General features: G+C 52.7%; 1 protein-coding gene across 1 annotated transcript in view; it reads left to right on the plus strand.

Annotated features, from left to right (window-relative positions):
- Positions 1-306: 306 nt before the first annotated feature.
- The window catches only part of LOC134928663 (uncharacterized), a 32,934-nt gene continuing 17,479 nt past the window's right edge, over positions 307-15,761 (plus strand). Inside the window, exons 1-3 of the mRNA XM_063924627.1 lie at positions 307-501; positions 4,195-4,929; positions 6,012-6,098. Of these exons, the coding sequence (XP_063780697.1) occupies positions 4,230-4,929; positions 6,012-6,098 (787 nt within the window). The 5' untranslated portion in view covers positions 307-501; positions 4,195-4,229. The remainder of the gene's footprint in view (positions 502-4,194; positions 4,930-6,011; positions 6,099-15,761) is intronic.

Here is a 15,761-nt window from a genome sequence, read left to right on the forward strand (position 1 = left end):
GAAAGAGGTGCAAGGTCAGAGGCGGAACCAGCGGTGGTGCTAGGGGGGCACCAGCCAAAATCTTGCCTAGGGCATCATATTGGTTAGGGCCGGCTCTGGACATGCCTGCTCTAAGGCTTAGCACATAAATACCACACTGCAGCTGGAAGGCGTTGTTAGGCGGTACTGTCGCCAGGGGCCGCCAGGTGGCGCTGTGAGCGGAGGCGGCAGGCGGGAGCAGATCATACAGCCAGGGGCCGCCAGGGGCGCTGTGAGCGGAGGCGGCAGGCGGAAGCCGGCCATACAGCCAGGGGCCGCCAGGTGGCGCTGTGGGCGGGAGCGGAAGTGATCCCGCCAGTTCCTTCCTCTGGGCCGGGAGCCATTAGCAGAGAGCGGGTGGCCGGGCGCATGCTGCTGGTGCCGTTGTGACCCGCGAGCGCCACTGACCGGGAGATCTCAACGCCTTGTCCCCGGGGGACTTTGAGAGAGCAGCGCCGGCTGCAGACACCGCGGGAGCGGACGGTGAGTGAACAATAGGCGGGGGATGGACTCGGGCTCCAGTACCAGCCTTCTATCCCTGTACCCCGACTGGGGGTCCAAATCCCGCCCTTAGTTCCCTGCAACTCAACCAGTGACCTCAGTCCTAGCCTGAAGGGCCTGCACTCCAACTGGGGCCCCTAATTACAGCCTGCGGGCCCTGCACCCCAACTGGGGCCCCTAATTACAGCCAACTGGGGCCCCTAATTACAGCCTGCGGGCCCTACACCCCAACTGGGGCCCCTAATTACAGCCTGCGGGCCCTGCACCCCAACTGGTGCCCTCCAATCCCAACCTGGGGGCCCTGCACCTCATTAGGGAGTCCTGAATCCCAGTCTGGGGGCCCTGCACCCCAACTGGGGCCCCTAATTACAGCCTGCGGGCCCTGCACCCCAACTGGGGCCCCCAATCCCAGCCTAGAGGCCCTGCACCCCATTTGGGGTCCCCAGTCCCAGCCTGTGGGCCCTGCATCTAATCCCCGCTCTTCATGTCCTGCATCCCAATTGGGCCACCTATCCGAGCCTGAGAGCCCCAGCAGTTTCTAATCCCTGTGCCCCGGCCGGGGGCTCCCTGTGCCCCAAGTGAGGACTGTGGTGGGAGGCTGGTTCAGCTCCTCCCTGTACAGGGTGATAGGGACATATGTACTGGTATTATCATTGTATGTAGAGGGGATATATATATATATATATATATATTGACCCTGTGTATGACACATGCCTTCATGTATGTACTGTATACACAGAGTATGTTCTCGTTACCCCTTATTGCCGTTACTCTATATACCGGACACACTAGGACAGTGATTTCCTAGCCTGAGCCCGTATACATGTAATAGCCGTCTCCCAGTGGAGCTACTGACATCACTGAGGAACGAGGCGCACAATGCCTCAGTGATGTAACTAGCTCATTGGAAATTGATAGGCTCAATAATAGATGCTGTCAAATGTAACTGCCCCCGCTAGAGGGATGGGGGGGTGTTATACCAGCATAGAGGTGTCTCCTCCACTTACCCTGGCCCCTCTCTCCTGCAGTCCCTTCTGTCTGTTCCCCAGCAGTGGTGCCCCAGCTCCCTCTCCCATTGCGCATGTCTCAGAACAGACTGTATCGGGGCGAGGGTGGATGGGGTCACTAATGTCTGTTACACGGGTAAAGCACAGGAATACATCCTGGGGAGTACTACCGGCGGTCGGGATCCCAGCTGTCTTGATCCCGGTTACCAGTATGCCGGCAGCGGGGCAAGAGGCAGAAACCCTAGTAGCCCTGGTGTGCCGGTATTCTGGCGGCGGCTGCAGTTTACCGCCTGCCGGGATCCGGCGGCGGCATTGTGACCACCAGGATCCCGACAGGTGGTGTCGTGATTGTATCCCCATCCGGGTGTAGATCACTGAAAAACATTATAAAAATACAAAGTTCTCAGACCGTCATCGCCGCTTCCATCCAGAAGATCTCCACAGTCGGCAGCGTTTTCCAGCCCAGCTGCGGCGTCAGAATGCGGGGCCCCGACAACACAGCGTCGCTGGATGTAGATGGAGACGTAACATGGGGGGGGGGTTATAATGCGTCGGTGATCAACGTGTAATTTCCGCACAGTGATGGCCTCAAGTGTTTGTTGTTCGTTGCTCAGAGGATGCTGCCATATTCACAACTTAAGTCACTGATTGATGAATAAATAGAACTCTCCCATCAGTATGTGTTGTATACCTTTAAGTCTTTTCCATTATTGTGACAGAGATTTGGCTGCACAATAAAGGGTTAAAAAGCAGCATGACGTGTTCTGTGTCTGCATGCGAGTCCTGAGCCCGCCAAACAGATTCCTCCCCTCCTTACTCCCAGGCCAGAGAGACCACCCCTGGCCTGTCTGCGGGGTATGGGTCATTAGGTACACCACTATCAGTCGACATTGTCACTAGGTCGACGTGAGTTTTACTTTTTTGGGTGTCCTTTTCTTCGTAAAGTGACTAGGAACCCCAATTAGTGCACCGTGTTCGCTCGCCATGCTTCGGGCACGGTGCCTCTCTATTCCCAATCATAGTCCACGTGGATCCTATGAAAAAGTAATAAAAAAAGTAAAAACAATTTTTTTTTTAAAGTGCACGTCGCCCTAGTGACCGTATCACTGTCTGCCCCCATCCTACTCACTGACACCCTCAGCCTGCCTGCCCCCCTTCTCCCCCCCCCTCTCATTGTCACAGCACCCACAGCCTGCCTGCCTCCCTCCTCACTGACTCCCACAGCCTGCCCGCCCCCTCTTTCTCTGATACCCCCAGCCTCCTCCCCCCCCCCCCCCTTCATTTCATGGGCACTCCTTACCTGCCCCCCCCCCCCTTCTCACTAAGGTCCGCAGCCTGCATGCCCCCCTTCTCCCCCCCCCCCCCCCCCCCCTCATTGGCACAGCACCCACAGCCTGCCTGCCCCCCCACCACCTCACTGACTCCCACAGCCTGCCCCCCTCCTCACTGACTCCCACAGCCTGCCCCCCTCCTCACTGACTCCCACAGCCTGCCCCCTCCTCACTGACTCCCACAGCCTGCCCCCTCCTCACTGACTCCCACAGCCTGCCCCCCTCCTCACTGACTCCCACAGCCTGCCTGCCCCCCCCTCCTCACTGACTCCCACAGCCTGCCTGCCCCCCCCCCTCCTCATTGACTCCCACAGTCTGCCTGTCCCCCCCCTCCTCACTGACTCCCACAGCCTGCCTGCCCCCCCTCCTCACTGACTCCCACAGCCTGCCTGCCCCCCCCTCCTCACTGACTCCCACAGCCTGCCTGCCCCCCCCTCCTCACTGACTCCCACAGCCTGCCTGCCCCCCCCCTCCTCACTGACTCCCACAGCCTGCCTGCCCCCCCCTCCTCACTGACTCCCACAGCCTGCCTGCCCCCCCTCCTCACTGACTCCCACAGCCTGCCTGCCCCCCCCTCCTCACTGACTCCCACAGCCTGCCTGCCCCCCCCATCCTCACTGACTCCCACAGCCTGCCTGTCCCCGTCCCCCCCTCCTCACTGACTCCCACAGCCTGCCTGCCCCCCCCCCTCCTCACTGAATCCCACAGCCTGCCTGCCCCCCCCCCTCCTCACTGACTCCCACAGCCTGCCTGTCCCCCCCCCCCCCTCCTCACTGACTCCCACAGCCTGCCTGTCTCCCCCCCCCCCCCCATCCTCACTGACTCCCACAGCCTGCCTGCCCCCCCCTCCTCACTGACTTCCACAGCCTGCCTGCCCCCCCCTCCTCACTGACTCCCACAGCCTGCCTGCCCCCCCCCCCCCTCCTCACTGACTCCCACAGCCTGCCCCCTCTTTCTCTGATGCACCCAGCCTCCCCCCTCCCCCTTCATTTCATGGGCACTCCTTACCTGCCCCCCTCCTTCTCACTAACGTCCTCAGCCTGCATGCCCCCCACCCCCCCACCCCAATTGGCACAGCACCCACAGCCTGCCTGCCCCCCCTCACTGACTCCCACAGCCTGCCGCTCCCTCTTTCTCTGATGCCCCCAGCCCCCCCCCCCTTTTCATGGGCGCTCCTTGCCTGCCTGCCCCCCCCCTCCTTCTCACTAACGTCCTCAGCCTGCCTCTGCTCATCCTTGTAGATGCCCCCAGTTTGCTTGTCCCTTACATTAGAATGGGTTATTTAATGTATATTGAAGTAAATCCTCATCTACTTTTTCTTTTACTTTCACAATCAGATTGTAATGTTGAGTATTTGAACCCAGCCGCACATATGTCGGAAGGAACGCTTCCCGTTCGGAGAATAGGCACCAGGGCCGCTGTACGCCTGACGCAAGAGTCCTCCGCCATGGCGGATTCGGACACTTCCTCTTCAGACACGTCCCCATCCAGCTCCCTGAACACCTCAAATTCTCCAAAGTTAGAGCCAAAACTAGAACCCAAGCAAGAGCCCATGGAGATGGAGACTGATGTTTCGATGAGCACAGAGTCCTCGTCGCAGAACTCCGGCATCACTACTGTCCAGGTCAAAGATTTGGGTCTGCAGCCGCTCGGGCCGAGCCCCTTCACAGGCAGGAAGAGGAAGGCCAATTTCTCCAATGAAGAAACGGAGACACTGGTAAAGGACGTAGTCAAACATTTCAGCGCTCTGTACGGGTCGGAGGCCCTGCGCACGGAGTCCACCCGTAGGAACCAACGGAGAAGCCAGCTGTGGAACCAGATACAGACACACGTTAATGACCTGGGTTACACACCCCGCACCATTGATGATTTAAAGCACAAGTGGCGGGACCTACGTCTTGAAGTCAAGAGAAAGATTACCCATCGGAGAACAGCCAGCAAGGTGGCTCCGGTTCCTGGGGCCACCCCAATTATAGACACCAAACTCACCCCCCTGGAGGACTTGGTAGCCTCTACTATTGGACACCACTGTACGTTGGATGGGGAGCAGGAGGGCTTGTACATGGAACCTGGTAAGTATGGCGGGGGGGGGCTGGCATTAGATCCTTACTTATAGAGCAGCCTACCGCTGTGGTGGAAGATGTGGGAACATTCGCACGTACAGGAATCTCTTCCTCATGTGGCCAGCTCCTGTGTCCCTGAGGTCTGTCCTCTATCCTGTGACCGCAGACGGTGCAGTATTCCCTGCTCAGGGACAATGGATGTGGTGGTGTAGACTGCCGTCCCGTACTATCTACATGTTCTGGCTCCTGATCTGTTAGTTTTGTGACGGTTAATAGGTACAGAAGCAATTTATCAGGAAATGGTTTTTATCCTGACCGTTATAACCACAGGAGAATGTGGCCGGACACTGGCGACAATACATGTTCCTAATGAGTGTTCCCCATTTCTGTTTGTGCGCAAATAGAGCGAGGACACAGGGCGGGACTGGACTCTGTGTTAAAGTTGTGACACGTATAGTTATATCCTCCCAAGTAAGAGGCAGATAGCACTATGGGGGTAATTCAGACCTGGTCGCTTGCAAACTGTTTTTTGCAGTCCTGCGTTCGCATAGTCGCTGCCCACTGGGGGAGTGTATTTTAGCTGTGCAAGTGTGCGATCGGATGTGCAGCCGAGCGGTACAAAAAAGCTTTGTGCAGTTTCTGAGTTGCCCAGAACTTACTCAGCCGCTGCGATCACTTCAGCCTGTCCGGGCCCGGAATTGACGTAAGACACCCGCCCTGCAAACGCCTGGACACGCCTGCGTTTTCCCAAACACTCCCAGAAAACGGTCTGTTGCCACCCACAAACGTCTCCTTCCTGTCAATCTCCTTGCGATCGGCAGTGTGAATGGATTCTTCGTAAAACCCATCGCATAGCAACGATCCGCTTTGTACCCGTGTGATGCGTGTTGCGATGCATGCGCAGCGCTGCAAAAAATTCTAGCAAAGGATCAGGTCTGAATTACCCCCTATGTATACTTGTACATGGATAGCTTTCTGCTGTGTGCCCAGGAGCCTATGCAGCTAGGTCTGTGGGATAGATGTCGTCTGTGATTTCCATGTCGGGAAATGGATTCCATTACTTAGTGTCTGCCTTCTCCTCCCCCCCCCAGGTGTTCCCCGACAGTCCATCTTCTTCACTTGTAGAGGACCCCCAAGCACCATCCCAGAGATCGGCAGTGACAGGCTGGGATCCACAGGTGGGTACAAGAGTGACTAAAATCCATCTTTCTGCATTTGGTGTCTTCAGCGGAAGTTTCATAGGAAAGTGTCCAATTCTCTGTAATCCCTGTGGAAGCATTTATATTTCTCTTACGTCCTAGAGGATGCTGGGGACTCCGTAAGGACCATGGGGTATAGATGGGCTCCGCAGGAGACATGGGCACTTTAAGACCTTTAATGGGCGTGAACTGGCTCCTCCCTCTATGCCCCTCCTCCAGACTCCAGTTAGATCCTGTGCCCAGAGGAGACTGGTCACACACTAGGGGAGCTCTACTGAGTTTCTCTAGAAAATAGACTTTGTTAGGTTTTTTATGTTCAGGGGGCACTGCTGGCAACAGACTCCCTGCTTCGTGGGACTGAGGGGAGAGAAGCAGACCCACGTTCCTGGACTGATGGGCTCTGCTTCTTAGGCTACTGGACACCATTAGCTCCAGAGGGTCTGAACACTGGTGTCGTCTAGCTGTTCGTTCCCGGAGCCGCGCCGCCGTCCTCCTCACAGAGCCGGAAGATAGAAGCCGGGTGAGTATAGGAAGAAAGAAGACTTTACAGGCGGCAGGAGACATCAGAGCTTTGGAAGGTACCACGCAGCGGTCGCGCTGCGCGCCTTTGCTCCCACACACACACGAGGCACTGCAAGGGCGCAGGGGGGGCGCCCTGGGCAGCAAAGATTACCTCATAAAAACGACTGGCAAGCTATATACACTGCATTACAGGGTATTTAAAACCCCCGCCAGTATAAATATTAGCGGGAACTAAGCCCGCCGTCGAGGGGGCGGGGCTTCGTCCCTCAGCTCTAACCAGCGCCATTTTTTCTCCATAGCTTGGCTGCAGAGATGCTGCTCCGGGGCCCTGCCCTGATATCTACAAGTAACAGGGTGCAAAACGGGGGGGCACAATATATGGTGCTGATTTGAGAGAGAGATATAGATATATATATATACAGCTCAAAAAAATAAAGGGAACACTAAAATAACACATCCTAGATCTGAATGAATGAAATACTCTTATTAAATACTTTGTTCTTTACATAGTTGAATGTGCTGACAACAAAATCACACACAAATTATCAATGGAAATCAAATTTATTAATCTACGGAGGTCTGGATTTGGAGTCACACTCAAAATAAAAGTGGAAAAACACACTACAGGCTGATCCAACTTTGATGTAATGTCCTTAAAACAAGTCAAAATGAGGCTCAGTAGTGTGTGTGGCCTCCACGTGCCAGTATGACCTCCCTACAACCCACACAAGTGGATCAGGTAGTGCAGCTCATCCAGGATGGCACATCAATGCGAGCTGTGGCAAGAAGGTTTGCTGTGTCTGTCAGCGTAGTGTCCAGAGCATGGAGGCGCTACCAGGAGACAGGCCAGTACATCAGGAGACGTGGAGGAGGCCGTAGGAGGGCAACAACCCAGCAGCAGGACCGCTACCTCCGCCTTTGTGCAAGGAGGAACAGGAGGAGCACTGCCAGAGCCCTGCAAAATGACCTCCAGCAAGCCACAAATGTGCATGTGTCTACTCAAACGATCAGAAACAGACTCCATGAGGGTGGTATGAGGGTCCGACATCCACAGGTGGGGGTTGTACTTACAGCCCAACACCGTGCAGGACGTTTGGCATTTGCCAGAGAACACCAAGATTGGCAAATTCGCCACTGGCGCCCTGTGCTCTTCACAGATGAAAGCAGGTTCTCACTGAGCACATGTGACAGAGTCTGGAGACGCCAAGGAGAACGTTCTGCTGCCTGCAACATCCTCCAGCATGACCGGTTTGGCAGTGGGTCAGTAATGGTGTGGGGTGGCATTTCTTTGGGGGGCTGCACAGCCCTCCATGTGCTCGCCAGAGGTAGCCTGACTGCCATTAGGTACTGAGATGAGATCCTCAGACCCCTTGTGAGACCATATGCTGGTGCGGTTGGCCCTGGGTTCCTCCTAATGCAAGACAATGCTAGACCTCATGTGGCTGGAGTGTGTCAGCAGTTCCTGCAAGACAAAGGCATTGATGCTATGGACTGGCCCGCCCGTTCCCCAGACCTGAATCCAATTGAGCACATATGGGACATCATGTCTCGCTCCATCCACCAATGCCACGTTGCACCACAGACTGTCCAGGAGTTGGTGGATGCTTTAGCCCAGGTCTGGGAGGAGATCCCTCAGGAGACCATCCGCCACCTCATCAGTAGCATGCCCAGGCGGTGTAGGGAGGTCATACAGGCACGTGGAGGCCACACACACTACTGAGCCTCATTTTGACTTGTTTAAGGACATTACATCAAAGTTGGATCAGCCTGTAGTGTGTTTTTCCACTTTCATTTTGAGTGTGACTCCAAATCCAGACCTCCATGGGTTAATAAATTTGATTTCCATTGATAATTTTTGTGTGATTTTGTTAGCACATTCAACTATGTAAAGAACAAAGTATTTAATAAGAATATTTAATTCATTCAGATCTAGGATGTGTTGTTTAAGTGTTCCCTTTATTTTTTTGAGCAGTGTATATATGTGTGTGTATATATGTGTGTGTGTGTGTATATGTGTGTGTGTGTGTATATGTGTGTATATATGTGTGTGTGTATATGTATATGTGTGTGTGTATATATATATATATATATATATATCTCTCTATCTATATTTCTCTATCGTCCTAAGTGGATGCTGGGGTTCCTGAAAGGACCATGGGGAATAGCGGCTCCGCAGGAGACAGGGCACAAAAGTAAAGCTTTTACAGGTCAGGTGGTGTGTACTGGCTCCTCCCCCTATGACCCTCCTCCAGACTCCAGTTAGATTTTTGTGCCCGGCCGAGAAGGGTGCAATTCTAGGTGGCTCTCATAAAGAGCTGCTTAGAGAGTTTAGCTTAGGTTTTTTATTTTACAGTGCTTCCTGCTGGCAACAGGATCACTGCAACGAGGGACAGAGGGGAGAAGAAGTGAACTCACCTGCGTGCAGGATGGATTGGCTTCTTGGCTACTGGACATGAAGCTCCAGAGGGACGATCACAGGTACAGCCTGGATGGTCACCGGAGCCACGCCGCCGGCCCCCTCACAGATGCTGAAGCAAGAAGAGGTCCAGAATCGGCGGCTGAAGACTCCTGCAGTCTTCTTAAGGTAGCGCACAGCACTGCAGCTGTGCGCCATTTTCCTCTCAGCACACTTCACACGGCAGTCACTGAGGGTGCAGGGCGCTGGGGGGGGGGCGCCCTGGGAGGCAAATGTAAACCTTTAAAAAGGCTAAAAATACCTCACATATAGCCCCAGAGGCTATATGGAGATATTTACCCCTGCCTAAATGTACTAAATAGCGGGAGACGAGCCCGCCGGAAAAGGGGCGGGGCCTATCTCCTCAGCACACGGCGCCATTTTCTGTCACAGCTCCGCTGGTCAGGAAGGCTCCCAGGTCTCTCCCCTGCACTGCACTACAGAAACAGGGTATAACAGAGAGGGGGGGCAAAATAAATGGCAATATATTAATATAAAAGCAGCTATAAGGGAGCACTTAATCCTAAGGCTATCCCTGTCATATATAGCGCTTTTTTGGTGTGTGCTGGCAGACTCTCCCTCTGTCTCCCCAAAGGGCTAGTGGGTCCTGTCTTCGTATAGAGCATTCCCTGTGTGTCTGCTGTGTGTCGGTACGTGTGTGTCGACATGTATGAGGACGTTATTGGTGTGGAGGCGGAGCAATTGCCAAATATGAGGATGTCACCTTCTAGGGGGTCGACACCAGAATGGATGCCTTTATTTGTGGAATTACGGGATAGCGTCAACTCGCTTAAGCAGTCGTTTGCCGACATGAGGCGGCCGGACACTCACTTAGTGCCTGTCCAGGCGCCTCAAACACCGTCAGGGGCTGTAAAACGCCCCTTGCCTCAGTCGGTCGACACAGACCCAGACACAGGCACTGATTCCGGTAGTGAAGGTGACGAATCAACCGTATTTTCCAAAAGGGCCACACGTTATATGATTTTGGCAATAAAGGAGATGTTACATTTAGCTGATACTACAGGTACCACTAAACAGGGTATTATGTGGGGTGTGAAAAAACTACCAGTAGTTTTTACCGAATCAGAAGAATTAAATGACGTGTGTGATGTAGCGTGGGGTGCCCCGATAAAAAACTGCTAATTTCAAAGAAGTTATTGGCTTTATACCCTTTCCCGCCAGAGGTTAGGGAGCGCTGGGAAACACCTCCTAGGGTGGACAAAGCGCTAACACGCTTATCAAAACAAGTGGCGTTACCCTCTCCTGAGACGGCCGCACTTAAAGATCCATCAGATAGGAGGATGGAAAATATCCAAAAAGGTATATACACACATGCAGGTGTTATACTACGACCAGCTATGGCGACTGCCTGGATGTGCAGTGCTGGGGTAGTTTGGTCAGAGTCCCTGATCGAAAATATTGATACCCTGGACAGGGACAATATTTTACTGTCGTTAGAACAAATAAAGGATGCATTTCTTTATATGCGTGATGCACAGAGAGATATCTGCACACTGGCATCACGGGTAAGTGCTATGTCCATTTCGGCCAGAAGAGCTTTATGGACACGACAGTGGACAGGCGATGCGTAGAGGAGTTATTTGGGGTCGGTCTATCGGATTTGGTGGCCACGGCTACGGCCGGGAAATCCACCTTTCTACCTCAAGTCACTCCCCAACAGAAAAAGGCACCGACCTTTCAACCGCAGCCTTTTCGTTCCTTTAAAAATAAGAGAGCAAAGGGCTATTCATATCTGCCACGAGGCAGAGGACGAGGGAAGAGACAGCAACAGGCAGCTCCTTCCCAGGAACAGAAGCCCTCCCCGGCTTCTACAAAAGCCTCAGCATGACGCTGGGGCTTCGCAAGCGGACTCGGGGGCGGTAGGCGGTCGTCTCAAGAATTACAGCGCGCAGTGGGCTCACTCGCAGGTAAATCCCTGGATCCTGCAGATAATATCTCAGGGGTACAGGTTGAAATTAGAGACAGAGCCACCTCGCCGTTTCCTGAAGTCTGCTTTACCAACGTCCCCCTCAGAAAGGGAGACGGTTTTGGAAGCCATTCACAAGCTGTATTCTCAGCAGGTGATAGTCAAGGTACCTCTTCTACAACAAGGGAAGGGGTATTATTCCACTCTTTTTGTGGTACCGAAGCCGGATGGCTCGGTAAGGCCTATTCTAAATCTGAAGTCCTTGAACCTGTACATAAAGAAGTTCAAGTTCAAGATGGAGTCACTCAGAGCAGTGATAGCGAACCTGGAAGAAGGGGACTTTATGGTATCCTTGGACATCAAGGATGCGTATCTCCACGTTCCAATTACCCCTCACACCAGGGGTACCTCAGGTTCGTTGTACAAAACTGTCACTATCAGTTTCAGACGCTGCCGTTTGGTTTGTCCACGGCACCTCGGGTCTTTACAAAGGTAATGGCCGAGATAATATTTCTTCTTCGAAGAAAAGGCGTATTAATTATCCCATACTTGGACGATCTCCTAATAAGGGCAAGGTCCAGAGAACAGCTAGAGATGGGTTTAGCACTATCTCAAGAGGTGCTAAAGCAGCACGGATGGATTCTGAATATTCCAAAATCCCAATTAATGCCGACAACTCGTCTGCTGTTCCTGGGGATGATTCTGGACACAGTTCAGAAAAGGTTTTTCTTCCCGAAGAAAAAGCCAAGGAGTTATCTGACCTGGTCAGGAACCTCCTAAAACCAGGAAAGGTGTCTGTACATCAATGCACAAGAGTCCTGGGAAAAAATGGTAGCTTCTTACGAAGCAATCCCTTTCGGCAGATTCCATGCAAAGGGATCTGTTGGACAAATGGTCAGGGTCGCATCTTCAGATGCACCTGCGGATAACCCTGTCGCCGAGGACAAGGGTATCCCTTCTGTGGTGGTTGCAGGAGGCTCATCTATTGGAGGGCCGCAGATTCGGCATGCAGGATTGGATCCTGGTGACCACGGGTGCCAGCCAGAGAGGCTGGGGAGCAGTCACACAGGGAAGAAATTTCCAGGGAGTGTGGTCGAGCCTGAAAAAGTCTCTTCACATAAGCATTCTGGAACTAAGAGCAATCTACAATGCTCTAAGCCAGGCGGAACCTCTGCTTCAAGGAAGACCGGTGTTGATCCAGTCGGACAACATCACGGCAGTCGCCCATGTAAACAGACAGGGCGGCACAAGAAGCAGGAGGGCAATGGCAGAAGCTGCCAGGATCCTTCGCTGGGCGGAGAATCACGTGATAGCACTGTCAGCAGTATTCATCCCGGGCGTGGACAACTGGGAAGCAGACTTCCTCAGCAGACACGACCTTCACCCGGGAGAGTGGAGACTTCATCCAGAAGTTTTCCACATGCTATTAAACCGTTGGGTAAAACCAATGGTGGACATGATGGCGTCTCGCCTCAACAAAACACTGGACAGGTATTGCGCCAGGTCAAGAGATCCGCAGGCAATAGCTGTGGACGCGCTGGTAACACCGTGGGTGTACCAGTCGGTATATGTGTTTCCTCCTCTGCCTCTCATACCAAAGGTATTGAGGATTATACGGCAAAGTGGAGTAAGACTAGTGGCTCCGGATTGGCCAAGAAGGACTTGGTACCCGGAACTTCAAGAGATGGTCACGGACGATCCGTGGCCTCTACTTCTGAGAAGGGACCTGCTTCAGCAGGGTACTTGTCTTTTTCAAGACTTACCGCGGCTGCGTTTGACGGCATGGCGTTTGAATGCCAGATCCTAAAAGGAAAAGGCATTCCAGAAGACGTCATTCCTACCTTGATAAAGGCAAGGAAGGAAGTCACCGCGAAGCATTATCGCCGTATTTGGCGAAAATATGTTGCGTGGTGCGAGCAGCGGAGTGCTCCGATGGAGGAATTTCAACTGGGTCGTTTTCCTACATTTCCTGCAATCAGGATTGTCTATGGGTCTCAAATTGGGATCTATTAAGGTTCAAATTTCGGCCCTATCAATATTCTTCCAAAAAGAATTGGCCTCAGTCCCTGAGGTCCAGATTTTTATCAAAGGAGTACTGCATATACAGCCTCCTGTGGTGCCTAAGGTGGCACCGTGGGATCTAAATGTAGTTTTAGATTTCCTCAAATCAAATTGGTTTGAACCACTAGAGAAGGTGGATTTGATATATCTCACATGGAAAGTGACTATGTTACTGGCCCTGGCTTCGGCCGGGAGAGTATCTGAACTGGCGGCTTTGTTTTATAAAAGCCCTTATTTAATTTTCCATTCGACATAGGGCAGAGCTGCGGACGCGTCCGCATTTTCTCCCTAAGGTGGTATCAGCGTTTCACCTGAACCAGCCTATTGTAGTGCCTGCGGCTACAGACGACTTGAAGGACTCCAAGTTGTTGGACGTTGTCAGAGCCTTAAAAATATACATTTAAAGGACGGCTGGAGTCAGAAAATCTGACTCGCTGTTTATACTGTATGCACCCAACAAGTTGGGTGCACCTGCTTCTAAGCAGTCGATTGCTCGTTGGATTGGTAACAAATTTCAACTTGTACATTCTGTGGCAGGCCTGCCACAGCCTAAATCTGTTAAGGCCCATTCCGCAAGGAAGGTGGGCTCATCTTGGGCGGCTGCCCGAGGGGTCTCGGCATTACTACTCTGCCGAGCAGCTACGTGGTCAGGGGAGAACACGTTTGTAAATTTTTACAAATTTGATACCCTGGAAAAGGAGGACCTGGAGTTCTCTCATTCGGTGCTGCAGAGTCATCCGCACTCTCCCGCCCGTTTGGGAGCTTTGGTATAATCCCCATGGTCCTTTCAGGAACCCCAGCATCCACTTAGGACGATAGAGAAAATAAGAATTTACTTACCGATAATTCTATTTCTCGGAGTCCGTAGTGGATGCTGGGCGCCCATCCCAAGTGCGGATTATCTGCAATACTTGTACATAGTTATTGTTAACTAATTCGGGTTATTGTTTAGGAAGCCATCTTTCAGAGGCTCCTCTGTTATCATACTGTTAACTGGGTTTAGATCACAAGTTGTACGGTGTGATTGGTGTGGCTGGTATGAGTCTTACCCGGGATTCAAAATCCTCCCTTATTGTGTACGCTCGTCCGGGCACAGTACCTAACTGGAGTCTGGAGGAGGGTCATAGGGGGAGGAGCCAGTACACACCACCTGACCTGTAAAAGCTTTACTTTTGTGCCCTGTCTCCTGCGGAGCCGCTATTCCCCATGGTCCTTTCAGGAACCCCAGCATCCACTACGGACTCCGAGAAATAGAATTATCGGTAAGTAAATTCTTATTATCGCTATACAGGTCTGGGGTATTGTTATATTTCAGACTGTGGCGGCGTTGGGTGTGAGCTGGCAAACTTCCTCTCTGTCTATCCAAAGGACCTCCTTGTGGGTCTGTCTCCTATAATTCAGTGTGTGTGGGTGTCAGTACGTGTGTGTTGACATGTCTGAGGCGGAAGGCTATTCGAGGGAGGAAGAGGAGCAAAATGTGATAGTGACTGCGTCGGCACCACCGGCTGCTGATTGGGTAGACATGTGGAATGTTTTGAATGCAAGTGTGGCTTTATTGCATAAAAGATTGGACAAAGCTGAGTCTCAGAACCAAGCGTGGAGTCAATCCATGGATATTGCTGTGTCTCGGAATCCATCAGGGTCACAGAAACGTCCCTTTACCCAGATAGCAGACACTGATACCGACACGGATTCCGACTCCAGTGTCGACTATGATGAGGGTGGCCAAGAGTATTCAGTACATGATTGTAGCAATAAGGGATGTATTACATATCACAGAGGACCCTTCTGCCCCTGACACGAGGCTCTGTATGTTTAAAGAGAAGATACCTGAGGTAACGTTTCCCCCATCTCATGAACTGAACATGCTATTTGAAAAGGCTTGGGAAACTCCAGACAAGAGGCTGCAGGTTCCCAAGAGAATTATTATGGTGTATCCTTTCCCCTCACAGGACAGGTTACGGTGGGAATCCTCTCCCTCGGTGGATAAAGCCTTGACGCGGTTATCCAAAAAAGTGGCCCTACCGTCCCCGGACACGGCAACACTAAAGGATCCTGTGGACCGCAAACAGGAAACCACTTTAAAATCAATTTATGCGACTACGGGAGCCCTCCTCAGACCGGCAGTTGCGTTGGCATGGGTGAGTAGCGCTATTGCAGCTTGGGCAGATAACTTGTCATCTGACATGGACACCCTCGACAGGGATACTGTTCTGTTAACTTTGGGTCACATAAAAGACGCAGCGTTATACCTAAGGGAGGCTGCGAGGGATATTGGCCTCTTGGGATCAAGGGCCAATGCAATGGCAATTTCAGCTAGGAGGTCGCTGTGGACCCATCAATGGACTGGTGATGCTGACTCCAAGAGACTTATGGAGGCTCTGCCTTACAAAGGTGAAGTGTTGTTTGGGGAGGGCCTCGCGGACCTGGTTTCCACAGCTACCGCGGGTAAGTCTTTTTTGCCTTTTGTTCCCCCACAGCAAAAGAAAACGCCTCAGTACCAGATGCAGTCCTTTCGGTCTCATAAATTCAGAAAGGGGCGTGGTTCATCTTTCCTCGTCAGAGGTAGAGGAATCGGGAAAAGAACACCAGCTACGGCTAGTTCCCAGGAGCAAAAGTCCTCTCCGCTACTGCCAAATCCACCACATGACGCTGGGGCTCCCGTGCGGGGGTCCGC

The sequence above is a fragment of the Pseudophryne corroboree genome, chromosome 5 (assembly GCF_028390025.1).
Source record: "Pseudophryne corroboree isolate aPseCor3 chromosome 5, aPseCor3.hap2, whole genome shotgun sequence".
NCBI lineage: Eukaryota > Metazoa > Chordata > Amphibia > Anura > Myobatrachidae > Pseudophryne > Pseudophryne corroboree.